This window comes from Stegostoma tigrinum, chromosome 13 (assembly GCF_030684315.1).
Source record: "Stegostoma tigrinum isolate sSteTig4 chromosome 13, sSteTig4.hap1, whole genome shotgun sequence".
Taxonomy (NCBI): domain Eukaryota; kingdom Metazoa; phylum Chordata; class Chondrichthyes; order Orectolobiformes; family Stegostomatidae; genus Stegostoma; species Stegostoma tigrinum.
Window position 1 is genome coordinate 47,880,723 of NC_081366.1, and position 24,963 is coordinate 47,905,685.

Genomic DNA, 24,963 nt, shown 5'->3' on the forward strand with positions numbered 1-24,963 from the left:
AATACACATGGATTGGACCAGTTTAGAATCATGCCATTTGGTATGAAAATTGTGCCAGTCACATTTCAAAGACTAATCAATAAAGTCATTTCAGGATTATATACATTGTGTCATATACATTGGTGATTTGGTGGTTTTTAGTCACACACAGAAAGAACGTTTGGAACATCTGTCAGAATTGTCTGATCGACTTCGGGAGGTGTGCTTGATGATAAACTTGGCTAAGAGAGAGTTCGCAAAAGCCCAAGTCCTGATCCAGGGCAACGTTACAGGAAAGGTGAAAACAAAGATTACTGGAGAGGTTCCAGTACCATCAACGAAGAGGGAAGTAGTACAATTCCTACAACAAAGTGTTTTTTTAATTAGAAATTTGAACTGAATTTTAACAGCACAGTTGCTCCACTGATTGACTTACACAAAGCCTTTCAAAGTGGCTATCAATGAGAAGGTAAAAAGACGAATTGGGTACTTGTCCAGAAATTTGAACAATCATCAATAGAAACATTCCACACCTCAGAAGGAAACCTTGAGCTTGGTGTTGGTGTTGCAACATTTCAGTAATGTGTCTGAGACAATTGTATGTATTAATCATAACTCCTTAAAATTTATGGTATGTGGCACAAGTAGTGACTTCAGTATAAGGCCTAGCTTTTCATGTTCCACTTGCTGCTTAATACCAGCACAACTGTTTCTACCAAGTTCAGGATAATCTCAAATAATGATCAATTACCATTCTTACATTTTATAAACTCTGCTGAACTAATTCGCTCCTTATATGTAGTATTTATCTTTCATATTTTATTTAAATTGTTGGTGTTAGAACTAATGTAACTACCTGCACTGTGGTTAGTAGTATTTATCAAGAACGTGTCTTATTAGAAAGCAGGCAAGTGCTTTCACAATATTAAACCAACAAGGGCCTCATACTGACCTAATGAGGAAAGGAAAAGAAAATACCGTATTAAGTTCAGTTCATAGTCTGTTTATTTTGTTCACAATTATTCATTCATTGCTTTTATAAAATACACTCTGTCACCTGGTGTCAGAATGTCTAAATTTTGCATTCTGCATGTTTCGTTATACGGATGTTGACTTTTCTTTGCCTGAAAAAGAATACAGAATATTCAGTGTAAGATGCTGCTACAGCTCCTTATTGGGTTTTGTTACTGACAAATCAGACAACCAAGCACAGATACTGCTGATATGGAAGCAAGAACTTTAGCAAATTTTTAAACTAAAGGATGAAAAACAGAATTTAAGGTGATATTGGCAGATATTCAGGAAATACATTTGTGTGATCTTATTATATTCCCACACATAAACTCAACACGAAGCCATTACTCATTACTGTAGCCTTGGAATATTCTCAACCATCTGCTTATTTTCCCCGGGTCTAATTTTAGTCAATATATAATAGTGTTACAGTAACAAACTTACTGACTGCAAGGTAAGTCCTGCACTTTCTAATTTTATTGTTCACTATTGAATTGAATATGACAACAATTAGTCTTCCTCTTCAAAGGCTGCCTGTGCAAATAATTGTTCTAAACTTCCTCAGACCTTCTGCCACCTCAACACCAGAACTTTGTTTCCCCGTGTATAAGGTGTTCCATACCACTTCAAGCAGGTTAATTAGAGCACTCCAACAGCATAGAACAGAAGACAGCCATTTAGCCGCTTGAACATGCAATCTCATTCAACTGCATCATAACTTCAGTTCCATTGAGGTGTTTTATCCCCAAAACCTTATCAACTTTGCCTAACAAAAGTCCATTTCCTTTCATGAGAGCTCCAATTATCTCAGCAGTAAATTTTAGATGTCTACTGGCTATTGTGTGAAAAGATCAGTTTTTTTGCCTTATCAGGTACTACATTCAATTAAAAAGTCCAGGGCTCATATCAAATAACTTACAGTGAAACCATTATTAAAATTTGTAGTTGATAAACAGTTTTTGCTATTTAGGATGTATATGTTTAGCTCAGTGTTGGTGTAATCAGTTTGTAAATGGTATACAATATATGGTAGAGATATCTGCATAAATAGGTAACTTTCGCTTTCAGATGATTCATAATCATACCCATTAAAGTGAAAGAGTTAATTCACTCACTTGATCTCAAGACACATCAAGCACTCATTTGAGTACGTGTTGCCATCTGTGCCACAGACAGGAGCATAATTCCTCGCACATGCTGGCAAAATGTATTTATCACAGGCAGGCTACAAGAGATGGTGAGTTGCACAAGTCAATACATATTCAAATACTGTAAAATTCTTTATTAAGTATCAGATGACAAGTTATGATCTTAGAGATAGTAAGAACTGCAGGTGCTGGAGTCAGAGATAACACACAGTGTGGAGTTGGAGGAAAACAGCAGGCCAGGCAGCATCAGAGAAGCAGGAAAGTTGACGTTTCAGGTCAGAAAATGATCTTACCTGTTCAGTTTCTTCATTAATATTAATAGCTTTGGACATATCTGAAACATACAAAAATTCATATAGAATATAATTACCTAATTACGTGCTTAATGCACTGTGCAGTTTGTGATAAAACAAAATCAACTATAGTTCTACAGAATTATAACTGAAAGTAAACAAACCAGTCAATATGCATTCCCAATGCATTAAAATGTGTTGGGAAATACAAATTCCAATTTGTCAGATCTTTTAAAATGCAAGATGAATAGGATCCTTTATCAAACAAAAGGCATCATCAAAATGGGCGAAATTGGTAATAAACTTAATAGAATATGAGATAAATGAGCAAGTGTTAAAAGTTGCAAATAAAAATATGCACAATAATTAACGCATTGTTGACTACTTTTGCATATAAAGTACATTTTTAACACAGAAACAGAACATGGTACAGGAACTGCCAATTGACTAAATTCCGAAATGAATCAAAAGAGTTAAACTTGATGTTTTTAACAGATTTGTGTTTAGGTGCTGTATTGCCTCGCTTGTTGCAACAAGAGCTTTTTTTTACATTTCTTCTATTTGTAGGTATTGCTGACAAAATAATTAGGAACACTGTAACATTCTATATATTGCCTTATTAATGAAAATATTTCTAAGCTTTTTACTCATCTTAAAGATTACAGTGAAACATACTGATGCAAACTTTACTTACCAGAAAAAATGAAAGCCACAAGGGCAGCAATGAGGAAAGACTTTGTTACCTTCATGCTCAGTTTCCGGGGTAACTTTGACCCCCTTGGTTTCAGCAGTATTTATATCTTTAGACGATCCTAGTCAGCATGTTTGTGACATCATTAGCATATGACAAAAGATAAATCATTGCACAACCTGATACCTGCAACAGTGTATTACTTTTTTCCTATGTTACTAATCACCTTCAATGCTACTTTCCAAATGCTATACTTTCAGTGCATTTATTTAAGAAATGGGCATTAATTGAATCATTCACAACTCCATGAATCAGGAATATTTTGACTTAAAGTACTGATTCCTTACACAGCATTAGTAAAATTGCAGCTGTCTCTATTATATTTACTTAAACAATGTATTATGAATAAATGTGAATACTAAGATAATTGCTCCATTCTCTTAACAATTTATGATGATTACCTAAATCCAAATTTTCCTCAGTTAGACAAGTACTGATAACTACAAACATGGATTTCAATAGATGACAAAAGAGGCTATATTTGTAAAGATTGCAAATAAATTATAATTTAAATACATATGCATAGCACCCTGTAGCAATGTGCATAAAATCTGTAACAACAACACACAGAATACATTCTTATTGGTTTGGCAAAGGCTAAACATTTGGGGATGAAAGGCAAGGAAGCAATGAGAAACATTCCCTAGCTTCTAGAGTTCTCAAAGCGTAGTTAAAGAAAGAGTGCTTCACTTAAATCAGCTTTCCTATTTTATTCTCTGATTCCCAAAACAGAATCATATATAGTCATACTTAAAGAGCCAAAATACTACAGCTTTCTTTCAACGATCACACCATGTGCTGTAGTTTGGTTCCTTGAAGCTCAGCACACAGACTGTGGCGCCGTAATGAGAGATTTGGCATCCTGAATATTTAAGTATACATGTGCATAAAAATATCATTGTTATCGTTTTGCTAATAATGTTACACTATGACAGCCTGTGCCTTCAAAATCACCACAATACATCAAAGCAACTGCTTCAACGATTAACGTTTAAAAAAAAGTAGAAACTAGAAAAGATTAAGAATTGACTTTTACACTTAAACTAGTAAAAGAAAGCAAAGTGGAAACTAAAACGCTGCATAAGAATGTAAAACCTAATCAGGGTTTGGTTGAGAAGGAAGTGCCAGTTCTCTTTAAAAAATTGACTTGTATGGGTAAGGTTTACTCATGTTTGTCAGGAGGAGAGGGTAAAGAAATTAAAACTTGAGAGATATGTGAATAAGTCAAACTTTGATGGTGAGAAATGAGGAGATACGAAATTCAGAAGTAGCATTACCAAAAAATGTGGTAATACATGGAATTCATGGTGAGAAAAGCTGTGTTCCATTATATATGTGCAGATGGACAGCATGGTGAAAAGTGGTGAAGTGGTGGTAGGACCAATAGAGAAACTCTCAGTTTCAAAAATACTTTTTGTCATTGGTAAAGATATAACTGAATCACAGGTGGGAGTGATAAAGAAGTTGACCTGCAATCAGAAATTATGCTTGATCAAATGGTTGAGAAAAAATACAAGAACAGGTGAAGGAAAGAGTGGGTATTTTTAGTTCTGAGAAATTAGCTGAACTATAGCAAAATGAGGGGAAATAAAATAAAGCAGTTGTATCAAAAAGAAAAACAGAAGAAGAATCTGAGTTTATCCCAGAATGTTGCTATCTTAAAATTACATCTTGATGAGAAAATGAAGACCATCCCATATTCAGGTAGATAAGAAATGGGCAGAAGTTCATCAAGTTACATTACATATAGAAAGGAAGTGTTGCAAGTAGCACATGAATTAGTCGTAGGAGGTCATTTGGCAATAAGGAAAATGCAAGCCAAAATACAAAAACATTTTTATTGGCCTGGGCTGCATAAGGATGTGGTTGAATTTTGCTGAACATATCATACTTGTCAGGTAATTGGAAAAACTCAGGAAATCATAAAAACAGCACCCTTACTACCCATTCCCACATTTGAGCAACCTTTCACAAGAGTATTAATTGATTGAAAAGGATCCCTACGTAAAACAAAACGTGGTCATCAGTATTTGTTTTATCACAGCTGAAAGGACTGTAGAAGAGTTACTCTTTTTTCACTAGATATGGATTAGCTACAGAAATTAAATCATATCCAGCGTCAAAGTTTGCATCAAAGTTATTCAAGGAAGTTGTGGATAGCTAGGAAAAATCAACTCAAACCCACTGCATACCATCTAGAATTGAAGGGAGCATTTAAAGACCATGTTGAGAGCTTATAGTCAAGACTATCCAGAAAATTAGACAAAGGAATTCCACTTGTACTTTTAACAATTAGGGATGTACCATTATATCAACCAAAGTCAGTCCATTTGAATTAGGTCTTGGCCATGAGGTGAGAGGATCACTGAAATTAATTAAGGAGAATTTGATGAGTCAGAGTTCAGAAGCCACATATTTAGACAATGTGTCAAATTTTAGGGAGAGTTTAAATAGAGTGGGTGAGTTGGCCAGACAGCATTTGAAAGTAGCACAGCATGTGATGAAACAGGATGCAGACAAGAAATCAAAAATTCCTAATTTTGTGGCTGGAGATAAGGTGTTATTGTTCCTCCCAGTGGTAGGTGAACATTTAAAGGTGAACATTTTTAGTGGACCTAAGTAAATTGACAGGAAATTGAGTGAGGTGAATTATTTTATAAGAACATCAGATAGAAGGAAATCTCAGAGAGTATGTCATATGAATATGCTCAAAAGGTGTTTTGATGAGGAAGGAAAGCAAAAGGAGAATGTGTTACTGATTACAACACAGAGTGAAGAACAAGTTCTGATGATTCTGAATTGAATATTCTTCAAATCAAATTCAGCAAAGAGGAAGTTCTCAAAAATGGGGATAAATTATTGAATTACTTTCCAGAGGAAAATCAAAATGACCTGAAAGACTTATTACAATTGCATGGGGAGATATGTCGGATTAAATTGGGAATTACCAGTCTGATTATGTATGATGTAGATATAGGAAATCCTGTTCCAATTAAACAACATCCTTATAGACTTAACCTTCTAAAGTTGGCACAGGTTCAAAAAGAGATTGAAAGTATTAGCAAAGACAAGCTAATCGAAGCGAATTGCAGCAAATGGAGATCACCCATAGTAATGGTGCCAAAACCAGATGGTACCCAAAGATTACGCATGGACTACTGCAAGTCAGTGCAGTTACAGAATCTGATTTATTTTCCATTCCATGTTTGAAGGACTATATTAAGAAGGTGGAAGAAGTAACTTATATTTCAAAGTTGGAATTACTCAGAGGATATTTGCAGATACCTTTATTCGAAAGAATGAAGGAAGTTTCAGCTTTTTGACACCTTATAGATTGTACTAGTTTAAAGTCTTGCCATATGGTATGAAAAATGCACCAGCCACATTTTAAAGGCTAACTATTAAAGTTGTTTAGGGATTACCCTGTTGTGCAGTTTACATTGATGACCTGGTGATTTTTAGTCACACATAAAAGGAACATTTGCAGTATCTGTTGGCATTGCTCAATTGACTTCAGGAGGCAGGCTTAGTGATAATAAAATGTGAGGCTGGATGAACACAGCAGGCCCAGCAGCATCTCAGGAGCACAAAAGCTGACGTTTCGGGCCTAGACTCTTCATCAGAGAGGGGGATGGGGTGAGGGTTCTGGAATAAATAGGGAGAGAGGGGGAGGCGGACCGAAGATGGACAGAAAAGAAGATAGGTGGAGAGGAGAGTGTAGGTGGGGAGGTAGGGAGGGGATAGGTCAGTCCAGGGAAGATGGACAGGTCAAGGAGGTGGGATGAGGTTAGTAGGTAGGAAATGGAGGTGCGGCTTGGGGTGGGAGGAAGGGATGGGTGAGAGGAAGAACAGGTTAGGGAGGCAGAGACAGGTTGGACTGGTTTTGGGATGCAGTGGGTGGAGGGGAAGAGCTGGGCTGGTTGTGTGGTGCAGTCGGGGGAGGGGACGAACTGGGCTGGTTTTGGGATGCGGTGGGGGAAGGGGAGATTTTGAAGCTGGTGAAGTCCACATTGATACCATTGGGCTGCAGGGTTCCCAAGCGGAATATGAGTTGCTGTTCCTGCAACCTTCGGGTGGCATCATTGTGGCACTGCAGGAGGCATCCTGAGATGCTGCTGGGCCTGCTGTGTTCATCCAGCCTCACATTTTAATATCTTAGATTCTCCAGCATCTGCAGTTCCCATTATCACTGATACAGGCTTAGTGATAAACCTGGCTGAGAGTGAGGTAACAAAAAGCCCAAACCATGCTCCTGAGCCAAGTCAGTGAAAATAGACAAATTATCCCGTGAGATGTGAAAACAAAGGTTACCATGGAGTTTCCCATTCTATCAATGAAGAGAGACGTACAACAATTCCTGGGAATTAGTGATTTTTTTTTATCAGAAGTTTGTACTGAATTTTAGCAGTGTGGTTGCTCCACTGACTGATTTGTTGAAGAGTGCAGAAAATTTCAGTGGAGAGAGGAATGTCAGAAGGCATTCGACATCCTGAAAGCTATGTTAACGACCACCCCAGTGTTAGCCAATCCTAATTATGCACTGCCATTTAAAGTGGCTATCAATGCAAGTAATATGGGTGCTGGTACCATACTCTTGCAAGAAGATGATGAGAAGATACAAAGACCAATTGGGTATTTTTCCAGAAAACTGAATAATCATCAATAGAAATATTCCTCAGTTGAGAAGAAGACCTTGAGTTTGGTGTTGGCCTTATAACATTTCAATATTTATATTGCCAGTAACATGTCTAGGCCAATTATATATACTGATCATAACCCCTTAAGGTGTTTGGAAAAAATTAAGGGTAAAAATTCCAGACTGCTTAGATGGAGCCTATTATTGCAGCCGTTCAATTTTAAAATTATACACATGGCAGGGTCAGATAACATAATAGCTGACACTTGTCACGACTTCAATGAAGGAAGACAAAGCTATTCGGTGGTGGGAAAAGAATGGACTGAAATGGAATGCAGTACTGAATGTGTGCATGCTTCAAGTCAATGTAATGTATATATATTGTAGTGTACTAATAGTGAAAGGCTAAAGGTTTTTAAAGGTCTAGTCATCATTGCATGTTGATAGATTATTTTTAGGTGAGTGTAGTCTGATGATATTATGGTTTTGAGGTCTAGTTTGTTCATTTTTCATGAGAAAAGTTAAGACAGAGGTACAGAGCAATCCGCTCAAAGCCAATAGAGTAAACAGCTTGTGAGACCTTGGGATTTTTTAAAAAGTTGGAACAATAGAAGCAACCTGAATGGGTGGGGTCAAGCTCCACAACTCGAGGATTCTTAGATATATCTTTCTAAATTGCTGGGGTATTGAAGTTGGTTATGGAAGGTCTTTTTCCTTTCTCTGTTACAGCAAAAAGCTGTGGTTCTCTTCCTGTTGTAAAATAATTTGTTTCATGTGAAACTGATTTTACCTTTGCCAAGGGTGTGTTTATGTTTTGTTATTATATTGAAACAGTTAATTAGTAGTAGTTGATATACTTAATACTTTGTTAAGCTTTTTGAGCTACAGTAAAACCAATTCTTTCCCTTTCTTTTTATTTTGTCATATTCTAACTGTAATGTAAAAATAAAATGTGTTTTGCTTAAACTCAATAGTTTGACCGATCAAATTGCTTCTGGAACACAACGTCTTACACTTACCTTCAACATAAGAAAAAGTTGGTGTCAAGCCTATCACCCTAGGGTTTGGTCTGGTTCTTAACAAAAAATGTTTTCTTTATTCTCACACCAAATTAACACATCACCCACACGTGCTCACACTTACTTTCACAGACAAAATGTTTGGATACAAGATTAAAGTAATGTAACATTAGTTTGAAGTTCAGAATTGTACGTGAAAATACTAGACATGACAATGTCAAACTTCTTGAATGTTGATGGAGCTACACACATCCAGGTATGTCGAGAATATTCCATCACAGTCCTGACTAAGGCCTTGCAGAAGGTGGAAAGGCTTAGTGGTGTCAGTAGGTGAGTATTTATTACAGAATACTTAACATGTTGCTTATTCTTCGAATCAGTTTTTATCCGGTTAGTCCAAATAAATTTCTCATCAATGGTAATCCCCCTAGATGTTGATGGTAGGAATAATTGGCAGTGGTACTGCTGTTGAATATCAAGGGAAAATAGTTAAACTATCTCCAGGTGGACGTAGTCATTGATTAGCACTTGTGTAGAGTAAAATGTTATGTACTAGAGATTAGTTCAAGCCTGGTCTTGCATGCAATTAATGATTTCAGCAACTGTAATTAGAATAGAACAGTGTACAAATGTCACAGAACATTTGCACTTCTTTTCTGTATTATGAAGGTTATATTGTAAATGAAGCAGTTTAAGATGGCTTAGCCTGGGACAAGGCTTCTGAACTCCAATACTGATGACCCAGAGATGAGATAATTGTATTTCAACAAGAAAAATCATCACCCTTTACTCTAGAAATTATCCCAAACAGTGGACAGCTTTCCCTGTGATTTCCATACATGCTGATATGGTGAAGCTGGTGGTTTTCCCATGCCAACCTTGTGAGGAATGGTTGAGGAAATTAATGGCCATGAAGCATGCAGGATCATTGTCCTGAAGAAGCAACTACAGGGTGGCCAGGTCAGGTATAAGTCTCTCACCACTGACTTTATCTCCGTCCCTGGCATCTCTCCCCAAGCAAGCCTTCTCAACCGTTGTGTCATGTTTGACTTTCTACCACTTATCAGCACCACCACTAGCACTGCCTACCTCTATTTCCGAAACATCACCTGACTTTGATCTTGTCTCCATTTATCTTTTGCTGAAAACTCATCCAAGACATTGTTACCTATGGATGTAATTAATTTTATGACATACTGGCCATTTACCCAACTAATATTAAAGGGCCTACTCCTTGCTAAGGCTATTCTGGTGCGTTTAAACTAATTCAGCAGGGGGATGGGAACCAAAATTGTAGTTCGAGTATAGGAAAGGTTGAGAGTAGGGAGGTCCAAAATAAAGTTTCAGGGACGCAAGATGGCACCGGCAAGCAAGAAGTTGGTTTGAAGTGTGTCTACTTCAACGCCAGGAGCATCCAGAATAAGGTGGGTGATCTTGCAGCATGGGTTAATACCTGGGACTTCGATGTTGTGGCCATTTCGGAGACATGGATAAAGCAGGGACAGGAATGGTTGTTGCAGGTTGCAGGATTTAGATGTTTCAGTAAGAACAGAGAAGATGGAAAAAGGGGGGAGGTGTGGCATTGTTGGTCAAGGACTGTATTACAGTTTCAGAAAGGATGTTTGGGGACTCGTCAACTGAGGTAGTATGGGTTGAGGTTAGAAACAGGAAAGGAGAGGTCACCCTGTTGGGAGTTTTCTACAGGCCTCCGAATAGTTCCAGATATGTGGAGGAAAGGATAGCAAAGATGATTCTCGATAGGAGTGAGAAAGACAGGGTAGTTGTCATGAGGGACTTCAACTTTCTAAATATTGACTGGAAACACTATAGTTCAAGTACTATAGATGGGTCAGTTTTTGTCCAGTGTGTGCAGGAGGGCTTCCTGACACAGTATGTAGATAGGCCAACAAGGGGCAAAGCCACATTAGATTTGGTACTGGGTAATGAGCCCGGCCAGGTGATAGATTTGAAAGTAGGTGAGCACTTTGGTGATAGCGATCACAATTCTGTTATGTTTACTTTAGTGATGCAAAGGGATAGATGTATACCACTGGGCAAGAGTTATAGCTGGGGGAAAGGCAAGATTAGACAAGATTTAGGGAGCATAAAATGGGGAAGGAAACTGCAGGGGATGGGCACATTAGAAATGTGGAGCCTATTCAAGGAAAAGCTCCTGTGTGTCCTAGATAAGTATGTACCTGTCAGGCAGGGAGGAAGCTGTAGAGCGTGGGAGCCGTGGCTTACAAAGGAAGTGGAATCTCTGGTCAAGAGGAAGAAGGCGGCTTATGTTAGGATGAGATGTGAAGGCTCAGTTAGGGCGTTTGAGGGCAACGAGGTAGCCAGGAAAGACCTAAAGAGAGAGCTCAGAAGAGCCAGGAGGAGACATGAGCAGTTGTTGGCGGATAGGATCAGGGTAAACCCTAAGGCTTTCTATGGGTATTTAAGGAATAAAAGAATGACGAAAGTAAGATTAGGGCCAATCATGGATAGTAGTGGGAAGTTGTGTGTGGAGTCAGAAGAGATAGGGGAAGCACTAAATGAATATTTTTCAACAGTATTCACTCTAGTAAACAACAATGTTGTCAAGGAGAATATTGAGATACAGGCTACTAGACTAGGTGGGATTGAGGTTCACAAGGAAGAGGTATTAGAAATCCTACAGAGTGTGAAGATAGATAAGTCCCCTGGGCCGGATGGGATTTATCCTAGGATCCTCTGGGAAGCGAGGGAGGAGATTGCCGAGCCTTTGGCATTGATCTTTAACTCGTCATTGTCTACAGGAATAATGCCAGATGACTGGAGGATAGCAAATGTGGTTCCCCTGTTCAAGAAGGGGAGTAGAGACAACCCTGGTAATTATAGACCAGTCAGCCTTACCTCAATTGTTGGTAAAATGTTGGAAAAGGTTATAAGAGATAGGATTTATAATCATCTAGAAAAGAATAAATTGATTAGGGATAGTCAGCATGGTTTTGTGAAGGGTAGGTCGTGCCTCACAAACCTTATTGAGTTCTTTGAGAAGGTGACCAAACAGGTAGATGAGAGTAAACCGGTTGATGTGGTATATATGGATTTCAGCAAGGTGTTCAATAAGGTTCCCCACAGTAGGCTATTGTACAAAATGCGGAGGAATGGGATTGTGGGAGATATAGCAGTTTGGATCGGAAATTGGCTTGCTGAAAGAAGACAGAGGGTGGTAGTTGATGAGAAATGTTCATCCTGGAGACCAGTTAATAGTGGTGTACCGCAAGGGTCGGTGTTGGGTCCTCTGCTGTTTGTCATTTTTATAAATGACCTGGATGAGGGCGTAGAAGGATGGGTTAGTAAATTTGCAAACGACACTAAGGTTGGTGGAGTTGTGGATAGTGATGAAGGATGCTATAGGTTGCACAGAGACATAGATAAGCTGCAGAGCTGGGCTGAGAGGTGGAAAATGGAGTTTAATGCAGACAAGTGTGAGGTGATGCACTTTGGTAGGAGTAACCGGCAGGCAAAGTTCTGGGCTAATGGTAAGATTCTCAGTAGTGTAGATGAGCAGAGAGATCTCGGTGTCCATGTACACAGACCCTTGAAAGTTGCCACCCAGGTTGACAGGGCCGTTAAGAAAGCATACAGTGTTTTAGCTTTTATTAATAGAGGGATCGAGTTCCGGAACCAAGAGGTTATGCTGCAGCTGTACAAAACTCTGGTGCGGCCGCACTTAGAGTATTGCATACAGTTCTGGTCACCGCATAATAAGAAGGATGTGGAAGTTTTGGAAAGGGTGCAGAGGAGATTTACTAGGATGTTTCCTGGTATGGAGGGAAGGTCTTACGAGGAAAGGCTGAGGGACTTGAGGCTGTTTTCATTAGAGAGAAGAAGGTTGAGAGGTGACTTAATTGAGACATATAAAATAATCAGAGGGTTAGATAGGGTGGATAGGGAGAGCCTTTTTCATAGGATGCTGACGGCGAGCATGAGGGGGCATAGCTTTAAATTGAGGGGTGAAAGATATAGAACAGATGTCAGAGGTAGTTTCTTTACTCAGAGTAGTAAGGGAATGGAACACTTTGCCTGCAATGGTAGTAGATTCGCCAACTTTAAGTACATTTAAGTCGTCAATGGACAAGCATATGGACATACATGGAATAGTGTAGGTTAGATGGGCTTCAGATCAGTATGACAGGTCGGCACAACATCGAGGGCCGAAGGGCCTGTACTATGCTGTAATGTTCTATGTTCCTGCGACTATTTCCCAACTTGTGGTCCAGGTGCTACTTCGATTTTAACACTGTCATCCTTTCATCAAATGGCTTCATACCTTATCTCATCTCATTTCTGTAATTTCTTTTGGACTAGAATTCCCTCGATCTCTCCATTACATGCTTTCTGGCCAATTCAGCATTTTTGAGTTTAGTTGTTCTACTAATGGTAACCATCCTTCAGCTGCCTGGGCTTTGGAAAACCTTTGCAATATCTTGCTCTTTTATCACTTAGGTTGGTTCTTAAAACCTTTTTCAGTCACTAAGTTTTTTATCATCAGACTTAATATTTCTTAATGTGATTTGGTGTCATATTTTGTCTCATAATTCTCATGTAGGGTGTGAATTAACGTAAAAGTGGCAGCTTGTTGTTTCTATTGTTCCTGTGATGTTCTCTTTAAATTGCCCAGGTTCAATGTTGACTGAGATTATGATTGAAGTCTAGGAAATAAGAATTGCCTCACAATGTCCTCATTAATGTGGAATATAAATTTCAACTAAAACCCTTCTGTGTCTTGCTAATGGAAGCCAAATGTGAATGTTATGGTATGTGGCAAGAAAAATAAGTCAATGACTTTCGTATAACACCCAATCTTTCATTTTCCATTTTGCCTGTTAATACCAGCGCAACTGTTTCTGCCAAGTTCAGTACCCACTTTAAACAGTGATAGACTGCCATATTCATAGTGTATAAACCCTGCTGAACTAATGCCCTCTTTATATGCGGTATTTATCTTTCATACTTTGTTTAATTGAATTGTTAGTCTTAGAACTAATGTAACTACCTACACTGCGGTGAGTAGATGTTATCAAGAATTTGCCTGGTCAAAAAACAGGTAAGTGCTCTCACAGTATTAAACTAACATGGACCTCATACTGACATATTAAGGAAAGAAAAACAAAATCATGCAGTACTAAGTTCTGTTTATTTTGTTCACAATTATTCATTCATTGTTTTTACGAAATACACTCTGACATCTGGTGTCAGAATGTCTAAATTTTGCATTCTGCATGTTTCGTTATATGGATGTTGACTGTTATTTGACTGAAAAAGAATGCAGAATATTCAGTGTAAAGTGCTGCTACAGCTCCTTATTGGGTTTTGTTACTGACAAATCAGACAACTGAGCACAGATACTGTTGATATGGAAGGAAGAACTTTCATGAAATTCTAAACTAAAAAGGATGAAAAACGAAGTTTAGCGAGATACTGGCAGATATTCAGGAAATACATTTGTGTGATCTCATTATATTCCCACACCTAAACTCAACACAAAGCCATTACTCATTATCGTAGCCCTGGAATGTTTTTGACCATCTGGTTATTTTCCCCGGTTTAGCCACGCCCTAATTTTAGTCGGTATGTAGTAGTGTTATAGTTAAAAAATGATATGTACTAGAGCAGACACCCTCAAAATATTTTAAGAAGGTAACCTTAACCCTAAAATTCTCTTTTTAAAAGTAAATGTGAATTGCGTGTTCCAGATGCAACTAGTCAAACTACTAGACGTTAAGCAAAACACTATTTATTTAAACACTATAGTTAAAATATTAAAAAAAATGAATTTAGAATAACCTAACTATTGGTAACCTTAACCAAATAATAGGTACAGACCCTGTTTCTAATTAACTGTTGCAATATAGTAACTTCCTAGAAACACACCCTTTGGCAAAAAGGCAAATTCAGACACAGATTCTTACATGTACTTCTCCAATCCAGGAGGTAATAAACATCAGGAGTGATTTCAACGAAAGTAGCAGCTGAAATCATTTGCTGAAGCTTCCAACTCTTCTGAAACTTCAAACTGCTTCTGCCTGCTAAAGCTAAAACAAAATCAGAAAGCCTGGTTTGTGAGACCTGGCCGCACCCATTCAAGCTGCTTCCATTGTTCCAACTTTCTGAAAAAAAACCTAAAGGTCTCATACATTTTTTACAAAAACCGTCTTCAGTAGTCAGCTTGACAGCTCTGCTTAAAACAGTCTTAAACAAAAACCAGGACAAAATATTCTTTTAAAGTGACAATATTGTCACAACAACTTTGCTGCTCATAATGTAAGTCCTGCATTTTCTAATTTTATTGTTTATTATTCAATTGGATATGATGACAATTAGTCTTCATCTTCAGAAGTTGCCTGTACAAATTGTGATTCTAAATTTTCTCAGACATTCTGGCTCCCCTATGCTATAGCATTGTTTTCCCATGTATATTTCTCCTGTGTGCCAAAGAAGGTAACCCAGACGTTTTCTAATCAGAAACCATGGATGAACCAGGAGATCCATTGCCTACTGATGCCCGGGTTTGTGGCATTCGAGTTAGACTACCCGGACCTTCACAGGAAATCCAGTTACAACCTCTGTGAGGATGTTAGAGATAACAAGATGCAATACCAGGTAAGCTAGAAACCCCGTATGACATAAGGGGTTACGTAGTGAAGCAGAACAGAATGGCAGGTAAAAATACAACCCATTCTGATGCATTCAATGCATTTTATGCTTGTTTCAAACAGAAGGTCTATGAAATGGTATCACCTGCCCCTACAGCATTGGATGCATCGATTCCCTCATTCAGCATTGCAGATGTCAGATTGGCCTCTTTGAGAGTGATTCCACGGAAAGCCCAGATGGCGTCTCCGGCCCTGGCCTCAGATGTTGCATGTACCAGCTGGCAGGGATACTCACAGACAGATTGACCTCTCTCCACCTGCTTCAAGAAGACTGTTGGTGGCAAAGAAAACTCATGCAGCATGCCTCAATGACTACCACCCAATGGCTCTGACCTCCACAGTTAGGAAGTGCTTTGAGAGGTTAGTTATAGCTCATATCAACTGTAGGTTCCCCGCCTTGCAATTTGCCTACCATCACAACAGGTCCACAGTAGACACCATTTCCCTGGTTCCTTCTGTCTTCCCTGGAACAGGAATACCTATGTCAGGTTTCTACTTATTGACTGAAGCTCCACCTTCAACATTATAATCCCAACCAAACTAATCTCCAAACTCCAAAAGTTAGGTCTCTCCTCCACCCTCTGCAACTGGATCCTCAACTTGCTGATCCACAGATCACAAATCATGAGAACAGGCAACATCATCAGCTCCATAATAATCCTCAACACTGATAACTGCATAGGCAGCCCCTCACTACACTTCCGATAGCCTCATGACTATGTGGACAAATTTCATCCTAACTCTGTCTGTACTGATGATGCCACAATTGTAGGTCGATCTTAAACAGTGAGAAATCAGAATAAGGAAAGAGAGTGCTTGATGGCATGGCATAAAGGTAACAACCTCTCCCTCAATGTCAGCAAAATGCTAAAAGGTGGTCATTGACTTCAGTAAGCAAGGTACTAAGGCGGAGATGGTCAAAAGTGTCAAGTTCCTAGGAGTGGTGGTCACCAACAATCTGTCCTGGTTGACCCACGTTGATCTGATGGTCAAGAAAGCACATCAATGCTTCTACTTCCTCAGGAGACGAAGGAAATTCAGCATAACTGAAAAGACTCTTACCAATTTTTATAGGTACAACATAGAAAGCAATCTATCCCGATGCATTACAGCTCAGTGTGACAACTAGTCTGCCCAGGACAGTAAGAAACTATACAGAGTTGTGAACACAGCCCATTCCATCACACAAGCAAACTTTTCATCCATTGACTCCATCTATGTTTATTGTTACCTCAGGAAGGCAGCCAACGTAATCAAAGACACCTCCCACCCCAGTTATAATCATTTACAACTTCTTCCATCGGGCAGAAGACACAAAGGTTTAAACGCACAGTTTTAAGAGCAGCTTCTTCCCTGGACCTCTCAAATTTTAAAGGTAATGTTAATCACACTTTTGTGCACTTTCCCTACAGCCAGAACACTGTATTTCTCTTTTCTACTATCCTTATGCACTTTGTATGGTATGATCTGCCTGTACTGCATGCAAAACAAAACCTTTCACTGTACCTAGGTACATGTAACAATACTAAATTAAATTAAATATGGTGTTCTGCATCACTTCAAGCAGCAGAGAACAGAACTCTTCCATTTAACCCTTTGAACATGCAATCCCTTTCAATTAGGTTATAACTGATCTTTACCTCAATACTATTCAGCTGTCTTATCTCAAAACCTTACCAAACCTTGCCTAATAAGAATCTATTTCACGAGATTTCAATTATCTCAGCTACAAATTTTCATATTTTTACTGGCTATTGTGTGAAAATATTAGAAGGATTCAAAATATATTGACTCAATGCCTTGTTAATGATTCTATTTTCTATCTTAGTTAACATCATTGGGCTATAGATTTACATTTATCATTTCCCTGTATGTACCTATTTGTGAAGAAATCTATTTATACTGTCCATCTGAAATTGAAATTTTTATTGTAATTTGAATTTGTGTTGCTTTATTTGGTTCTACATTCAATTAAAAAGTCCAGGAGTCTTATCAAATAACTTACTGTGAGACCATTATTAAAGTTCATAATTGATAACCAATTATTGGCTATTTAGGATGTATATGTTTAGCTCAGTACTAGTGTAATCAGTTCGCACATGGTATACAATATATGTATCTGTACAAATAGATACTTTTCACTTTCAGATGATTCATATTCATACCCTTTAAAGTCAAACAATTAAATCACTCATTTGATCTCAAAACACATCATGCACTCACTTAAGTACATGCTGCCATCTGTGCCACAGACAGGAGCATAATTCTTTGTACATGCTGGCAAATTGGATTTATCAGAGGCAGGCTACAAGAGATGGAGAGTTTCATAACTCAATACTAAGATTCAAATACAATAAAATCTTTTTCTAAGTATCAGTTGACAAATTATGATCTTACTTGTTCAGTTTCTTCATCAATATTAATAGGTTTGGATGCATCTGCAATATACAAATATTTCATTTAGAATATAGTTATCCAATTACATGCCTAACTTCATGCATTGTGCATTAAAAACAAAACCAACTAAAGTTTGACAGAAGTAGAACTGAAAGTAAATGAACCAGCCAAATGTACTTCTAAAGCATTAAAATATGTTGAATATAAAAAAAATCATTTTGTCAGATCTTTTAAATGCAAGATGAACATAAACCTTTATCAAACAACATGCATCATCTAAATGGATGACATTGGTAATAAACTTAATAAAACATGAGATAAATGAGCAAGTGTTAAAAGTTGCAAATAGAAATATGAACAATAAATAAGGGATTGTAGAATACGTTTGCATATAAAGTAATTTTTTAACACAAAACCAGAGCACGGTAAAGGAATTGCCAATTGAATAAATTCTGAAATGAATTGAAAGAATGAAACTTGATTTTTTTTTAACAGAATTGTTTCTAGGTACGGTATTTGCCTTCTTATTCAGTTGCAAGAGGAGGTTTTCTGTCATTTCTTCTATTTGCTGGTATTGCTGACGAAATAATTTGGAACTCTATTATCATTGGGTATTATCACCCATTAATCAAAAACATCAAAACATTTCTCAGCTTTTTACTCATTTTAAAGATTATATTGCAACATTATTTTTCTCAATCCAGTTTTTATTCTGCTTCTTACTTATTCATTCTATCCTAATACTCATAGAGTCATAGAGTTATACAGCGCAGAAACAGACCCTTCGGTCCAACCATGCTGAATATAATCCCAAATTAAACTAATCCCACCTGCTTCCTCCTGGCCCATATCTGTCCAAATCTTTCCTATTCATACATCTATCCGAATGTCCTTTAAATGTTGTAATTGTACCCGCATCCACCACTTTTATCAGGAAGTTCATTCCACACAGCTTCCATCAACTCTATCGATAACTCCCATTATTTTATAAACTTCTATCGGGTTAACTCTCAAACACTTACAGTCCAGTGAAAAAAGTCCCAGCCTATCCAGCCTTTCCTTATAACTCAAACCTCCATAACCAGCAACATCCTCTCTCCAGCTTGATTATATCCTTCCTATAACTGGACACAGCATTCCAGAAGAGGCCTGTACAATCTCAACATAATATTGCAACTCCTATACTTAAAGGACTGAGCAATAAAGGCAAGTGAGCCAAATGCCTTTTTAACCATCCTGTCTATATGTGATGCAAACTTTAAAGAATTATGCACTTGCATCCCTAGGTCCCTCTGTTCTATAACACTATCTAAAGTCCTACCCATTAATTGTGTAAGCCCTACCCTTGTTTGATGTACCAAAATGCAATACCTTGCATTTACCCAGATGGAATTCAATTTGCCATTTTTCAGCTCACTGACCCACTTCATCAAGACTCCTTTGTAATCTTAGAAAAATATCTTCATCCACAAACTTACTACTCATGCCTTCTAAATCATTTATATAAATGGCAAACAAAAGAGGGCCCAGAGCCGATCCCATGGAATATCACTGGTCACAGGCTTCCAGACCGAAAAGCAACCCTCCACCATTACTCTCTGCCTCCTGCCATTAAGGCAATTATGTGTCCAATTAGCAACTTATCCTGAATCCAATGTGATCTAACTTTAATAATTAGTCTACCATGTGGACCCTTATCAAAGGCTTTACTAAAATCCAAATAAACAACATCTACTCCTCTGCCATCATCAATCTTTTTGGGAACTCCCTCAAAAAACTCAACCAAGTTTGTGAGACATGATTTTCCTTGCACAAAACCATGCTGACTATCCCGAATCAATTTTTGTCTCTCTAAATGTCCATTAACTCTATTTTTTAGAACCACCTCCAACAATTTACTCACAAACAAAGTCGGGCTTACAGGTCTATAGTTCTCCGATTTCTCCTTATAACTTTTCTTAAGCAAAGGCACAATGTTAGCCACGCTCCAGTCATCAGATACTTTATCCATAGTTAAAGCTGATGCAAATATTTCTGCAAGAGTTCTCACAATTTCCTCCCGTACTGAAAAAAAAGTTTGTTTCTCTGCATTTTCTGGGCTCTATTACTTTCTCCACCGTGAAAACTGGTGTGAAATATTCATTTACTATCTTTCCATTCTCCGAGGGTTCAACACAAAGACGACCTACTTGATCTTTAAGAGGCCCAAACCTCTCTCTATTTACCCTTTTCCTTGTAATGCTTTTGTAGAATCTCTTTGGATTATCCTTAAACTTATCTACCAATGCACTGTCATATCCCCCTTTTGCCTTCCTGATTTCTCTCTTAAGAATGCCCCTACCCTCTTTATGTTGATTAAGAGATTCAATTGAGCCAAGTTATCCATACCTAAAAAAAATTCTCTTTTATTCTTGACTAGAATCTCAATATCTTTATTGTTCCTTAATCTTAGCAGCCTTACCCTTCACTCTACCAGGAACAAAATGCCTCTGAACTCTTGTCATCATATTCTTGAATGTCTCCCACCTATAGATGTCTTTTACCTGCAAACAGTCCACTCCAATCAATTTTTCAAAAGTTTTTGTCTCATACCATTACTCATCCATGCATGTAAATAATTCCTGCCAGTAGTTAATTTTACAATCTTTCAATCTGACTTGTCACGGATTTGGTTGTTTCCCTTGTTTACTCAGGTCTCAGATGCCGCGTGTCTTTTACTGTGCTGCTATCAACTCATACTTGCAAAAATTTGCCATGTGATAAAAACAAAAAGCTCAATGTTCATGAGTAAATTTAAGGAATGGTTGTTTTTATTAGATCCCCCATTGCAGGACATTCTGGATCATTAAAAGTGTTGCATACAATACACAGATCCTATGAATATCACACCCGTACTCTTTAGTATCTCCTTCAATTCAGCATAAACATGATAATAGAAATTTGTTAGTAAATAAAAGAAATGTAGCCCACTGAAGGAAATCTTCCCACTTCAGGTATAATTTATCCCCTGTATGTAATCAGTTTTTAAAGTAAAGAAAATTGCATTTTTAAAGAAAAATGGAGAGAGCCAATTACTAAATATTGGGATACAATCATCAGTTCCCTATTAAGTCAAAAATGCATTCAAACAGTTCTTAAAACGTGATCAGAGATAATGGGAACTGCAGATGCTGGAGAATCCGAGATAACAAAGTATGGAGCTGGATGAACACAGAAGGCCAAGCAGCATCTTAGGAGCACAAAAGCTGATGTTTCGGACCTAGACCCTTCATCAGAAAGGGTTCTTAAAACATGCCGATGAACGAAATTTGGACAAGAAAATAAAAAATATGATGTGGGTCCTCCTCCAAAGCCAAGCTAAAATGTGGTACTTAGCAGAATATCCAAACAGTAATTAAAACATCAGGAGGACATGAACAGTTTCATGGGCAGTAGCAGCTTTTGGTGCGGTGACCCAGATATTCCAATGTTGTTGAAGCAGCACAGACTGTAGTCGCTTGTTGCGACCATGTAGAATCCCCAACATTGCAGATCCTGTGGAAATTGCTTGGGAAATTGATGGGCAATTCCCCTGCATCTGGAACCCTCCAAGAGAAAATTGCTTTTAAAACCAATGCAAATAATCATGGAAATGTGATTTCCATTGAATCCAATTTAAAACGAGGTGAGCTTTTGAGCAATTTCTGATGACTTGAGGCAATCCAGCTCAAGGAAATAAGCGCAAGTAAGTGGAAATGGAACTTAATATATCTTCAAGATTTAATTTCTTATACATAATCCATAGTTGGGAAAATAAGTATCTTTACTGCCAGATGAAACGGCAACAATCATGCTTCATTTGTTGTAAATTGTCTCCGACTAAATTTATTTGTCTGCAAATCTATGCTTCACAACATTGTAAACCAATTTCAGGAGACAAGTCATTTGTTTTGCAATCAAATCACATGGATGTATAGTTTGAAAAGTCATTGTATTGTTTGTAGCAGGATACTAGGAACATCTTTTAATAGAGAATTTTTACTTTATACTTTAACTTTTTTGTTCCACATTCCTTAATTTCCAGGCATTGTTCAAAAGTGTGCAGTGTATTTTTTGGTAATCATTTTCTGTGCAAAATTGGTGCTTTCTGTATTATTCAGACTGTGTGGCTAAATCTTGTGTGAGAACTGGTAAATATAATAATATTAATATGCTTGCCAGTACAATAATTTAAGGTCAGAACATGTTGCCAAAGGATTTAACAAAACTTTGTGAACTATTGTTGGAACCAATGTCAAATGACATGGCTTTAGTAGTTATCACTGGAAGTAGCCTTGTTGTTTTTACAGGGTTCTAACATCTAGAATTGCCATGACTACAACATAAGGGTGGCACGGGTGCTCAAAGGACAGCATGGTGGCTCAGTGATTAGCACTGCCAGGGCCCCAGATTCGGTTTCACCCTTAGATGACTGTGTGGAGTCTGCACATTCTCCCTGTATCTGCATGCGTTTTCTCCCACAGTCCAAAAGATATGCAGGTTAGGTGGACTGGCCATGCTAAATTGCCCATAGGATGTCTAGGCGGGTTAGCCTTGGGAAATGCAAAGTTACAGTGGTGGGGGGATGGGTCCAGGTGGGCTACTCTTTGGAGGGTTGGTGTGGACTCAAATGGGCCATCTTGCCTGCTTCTACACTGTAGGGATTCTGTGAAGAGAAGGATATAAATTACTCTCAAAGTACTGGATGGGCATTCCTGCTAACTTAATTAACGGTGTAAACATTTGTGGATTGGAGTTTGAAAGATTTGCAAAAGTAGAGGTTTCATTGAACTTACATTACAGTTACACTTTGATACACAGCAGCTTCACATGAATGTGATGTGAGGATATAAGTAAAACTTGAAAGGCTCTGATTCCACCTCTGAATACATTGAAACTTTAAGATATTAGACCACAGGTAAATAGCTCCATACCATGTAAGCTTTATGCTCTATGTCCTAAGATCATGAAAGGTAATATATAAAATAAAATAATTGTTTCCTTTAACTGATTGAGAGTGAATTACTTTCATATTAGACCAAAATGGTATTCAGAACTTAGGGAAATAAGTGCCTTTCCTGGTAGCAAAAGTAGAAATTACTGCAGAAACTCAGCAGGTCTGGCAGCATCTGTTGGAGAAAGCAAAATTAACATTTTGAGTCCAGTGACACTTCTTCAGAACGGTTAGTAGCTTGGAAAAACTGGCATTTTTGCTGAAGCCCAGGAAACTAGAGGGAGGGAGAAAGGGAGAGGTAAGCAGATAGGTGGGCACAGAGCCCAGAAGGAAAGACATATGAAAGGGTGAGGTAAACAAGGGGATTATTGAAAGTAGGCCAAGACAGAAAGGCAGGTGAATATGTAATAATGAGAGCTGAGAGTAGGAGACCAGCATCATAACAGAGTGACCACTTTGCAGAACACCTCTGTTCTGTTTGCAGAATTGACCCCAAGTTTCCAATTGCCTGCAACAACAGTGTTCCAATGCCAGCATTTCTGTCACAGACTTGCTGCAGTGTTCCAGTGAGCCTTAGCACAAGCTGAAGAGCAACACCTTATTTTTCTCTTGGGGACCTGCAGTCTTTAGAACACAACATTGAGTTCAATAACTTTAGAGCCTGATTAGATCCAGTCATGCTTTTTAAACCATCCCCACACCCAGTCCTGTTATGATGTGGTTTGCTCTTAGCACAGTCTTGGCCTTTTATCGCATTATGTAGGGTTGCATTAAGTACAGCTAACTCATTTTCTCACTCTTGGCTCTTATTATTTGTTATGCAGCTTTTCTTTCATCTTGACCTGCTATCCATAATCTTCTTGTTTATCTACCCACTTCAGGGGTGGCATAGATGCTGAGTGGTTAACACTGCTGCCTCACAGTGCCAAGGACCTGAGTTCGGTTCCACCCTAGGGTGACTGCCTGTGTGGTGTTTGCACATTCTCCCCGTGTCTGCATGAGTTTCTTTCGGGTGCTCTGGTTCTCTCCCACAGTTCAAAGATGTGCAAATTTGATGGATTGGCCATAGTAAATTGCCCGTAGTGTTCAGGGAATTGTACATGAGGTGGGTTATAGGGGGATGGGTTTGGGTGGGATCCTCTGAGGGTCGGTGTGGATTTGTTGGGCTGAAGGGCCTGTTTCCACACTGTGGGGATTCTATAATCTAAATTGTCCATAGTGTCCACGGGTATGCAAGCTAAAGTGGATTAGTTATGGGAAGTGCAGGATTACAGAGATGGGGAGGAGAGGTTTGAGTGGCAAGATCTTTAGAGGGTTGGTATGGACTTGATGGGCTGAATGCCCTGCTTCTGCACCATAGGAATTCTATGACTTTATATTTGGCACCATCTCCACTTATCCACTCCCTTCACTCTTCCTCCACCGCCACTCCACTTTGTCTTCGGCATAAATACCAGTTTTTCTGAGTTACTGACAGTTCCGATGAAGAGTCACTAGACTCGAAACATTAACTTTGCTTCCTTTGCACAGATATTTCCAGGTCTGTTGAGTTTCTCCAGCAATTTCTTTTGTTTCAGATCTTCAGCATCTGCAGTTCTTTGTTTTAATTTACTTTTCTTGGTAACAATGAAATGCTTTAGAAACAGGAGTTGACACTAACCCCTTAATCTTGTTGCACCATGTGTAGCTGATCAGCATCGCATCTCCATTTACTGTACAACCAAAAATAAGTTTTTGCTGCAGGAAGTACATTATTTAATGTGTAATTCTGTTCAATTAAGTGTAGATCATGAAAAATATCACTGTTGTTTTTTAATCCAGGTAAGTATTTCTAGTTATAAAGCAACTGTTTCTGTAGAGTTTCCAATGATTTCCCATTGAAGTGAAGTTGAAAAATTAGAAAGGCCCTGCACATATTCCACCACTGATATCAGAGAAACTGTTTCAACTTCCAGACCAACCAACAAGGTGGCTTACACATGAACAAAGCTGAAATCAACGTTAATAGGAAGGCCAGTATTAACATATGACAGCGTGCAAGGGAACTGAGCACCACAGAACTGTACAG

General features: G+C 38.3%; 1 protein-coding gene across 2 annotated transcripts in view; it reads right to left on the reverse strand.

The window, feature by feature from the left end:
- Positions 1 to 961: 961 nt before the first annotated feature.
- The window catches only part of LOC125458129 (trypsin inhibitor ClTI-1-like), a 35,467-nt gene continuing 11,465 nt past the window's right edge, over positions 962 to 24,963 (reverse strand). For both annotated transcript variants that reach the window (XM_048543030.2, XM_048543029.2), the window contains 5 exons: positions 17,924 to 17,964; positions 3,129 to 3,246; positions 2,435 to 2,475; positions 2,109 to 2,218; positions 962 to 1,103 (listed from right to left, as the gene is read on the reverse strand). In XM_048543030.2, the coding sequence (XP_048398987.1) occupies positions 1,052 to 1,103; positions 2,109 to 2,218; positions 2,435 to 2,475; positions 3,129 to 3,183 (258 nt within the window). In that variant the 5' untranslated portion in view covers positions 3,184 to 3,246; positions 17,924 to 17,964 and the 3' untranslated portion in view covers positions 962 to 1,051. The remainder of the gene's footprint in view (positions 1,104 to 2,108; positions 2,219 to 2,434; positions 2,476 to 3,128; positions 3,247 to 17,923; positions 17,965 to 24,963) is intronic.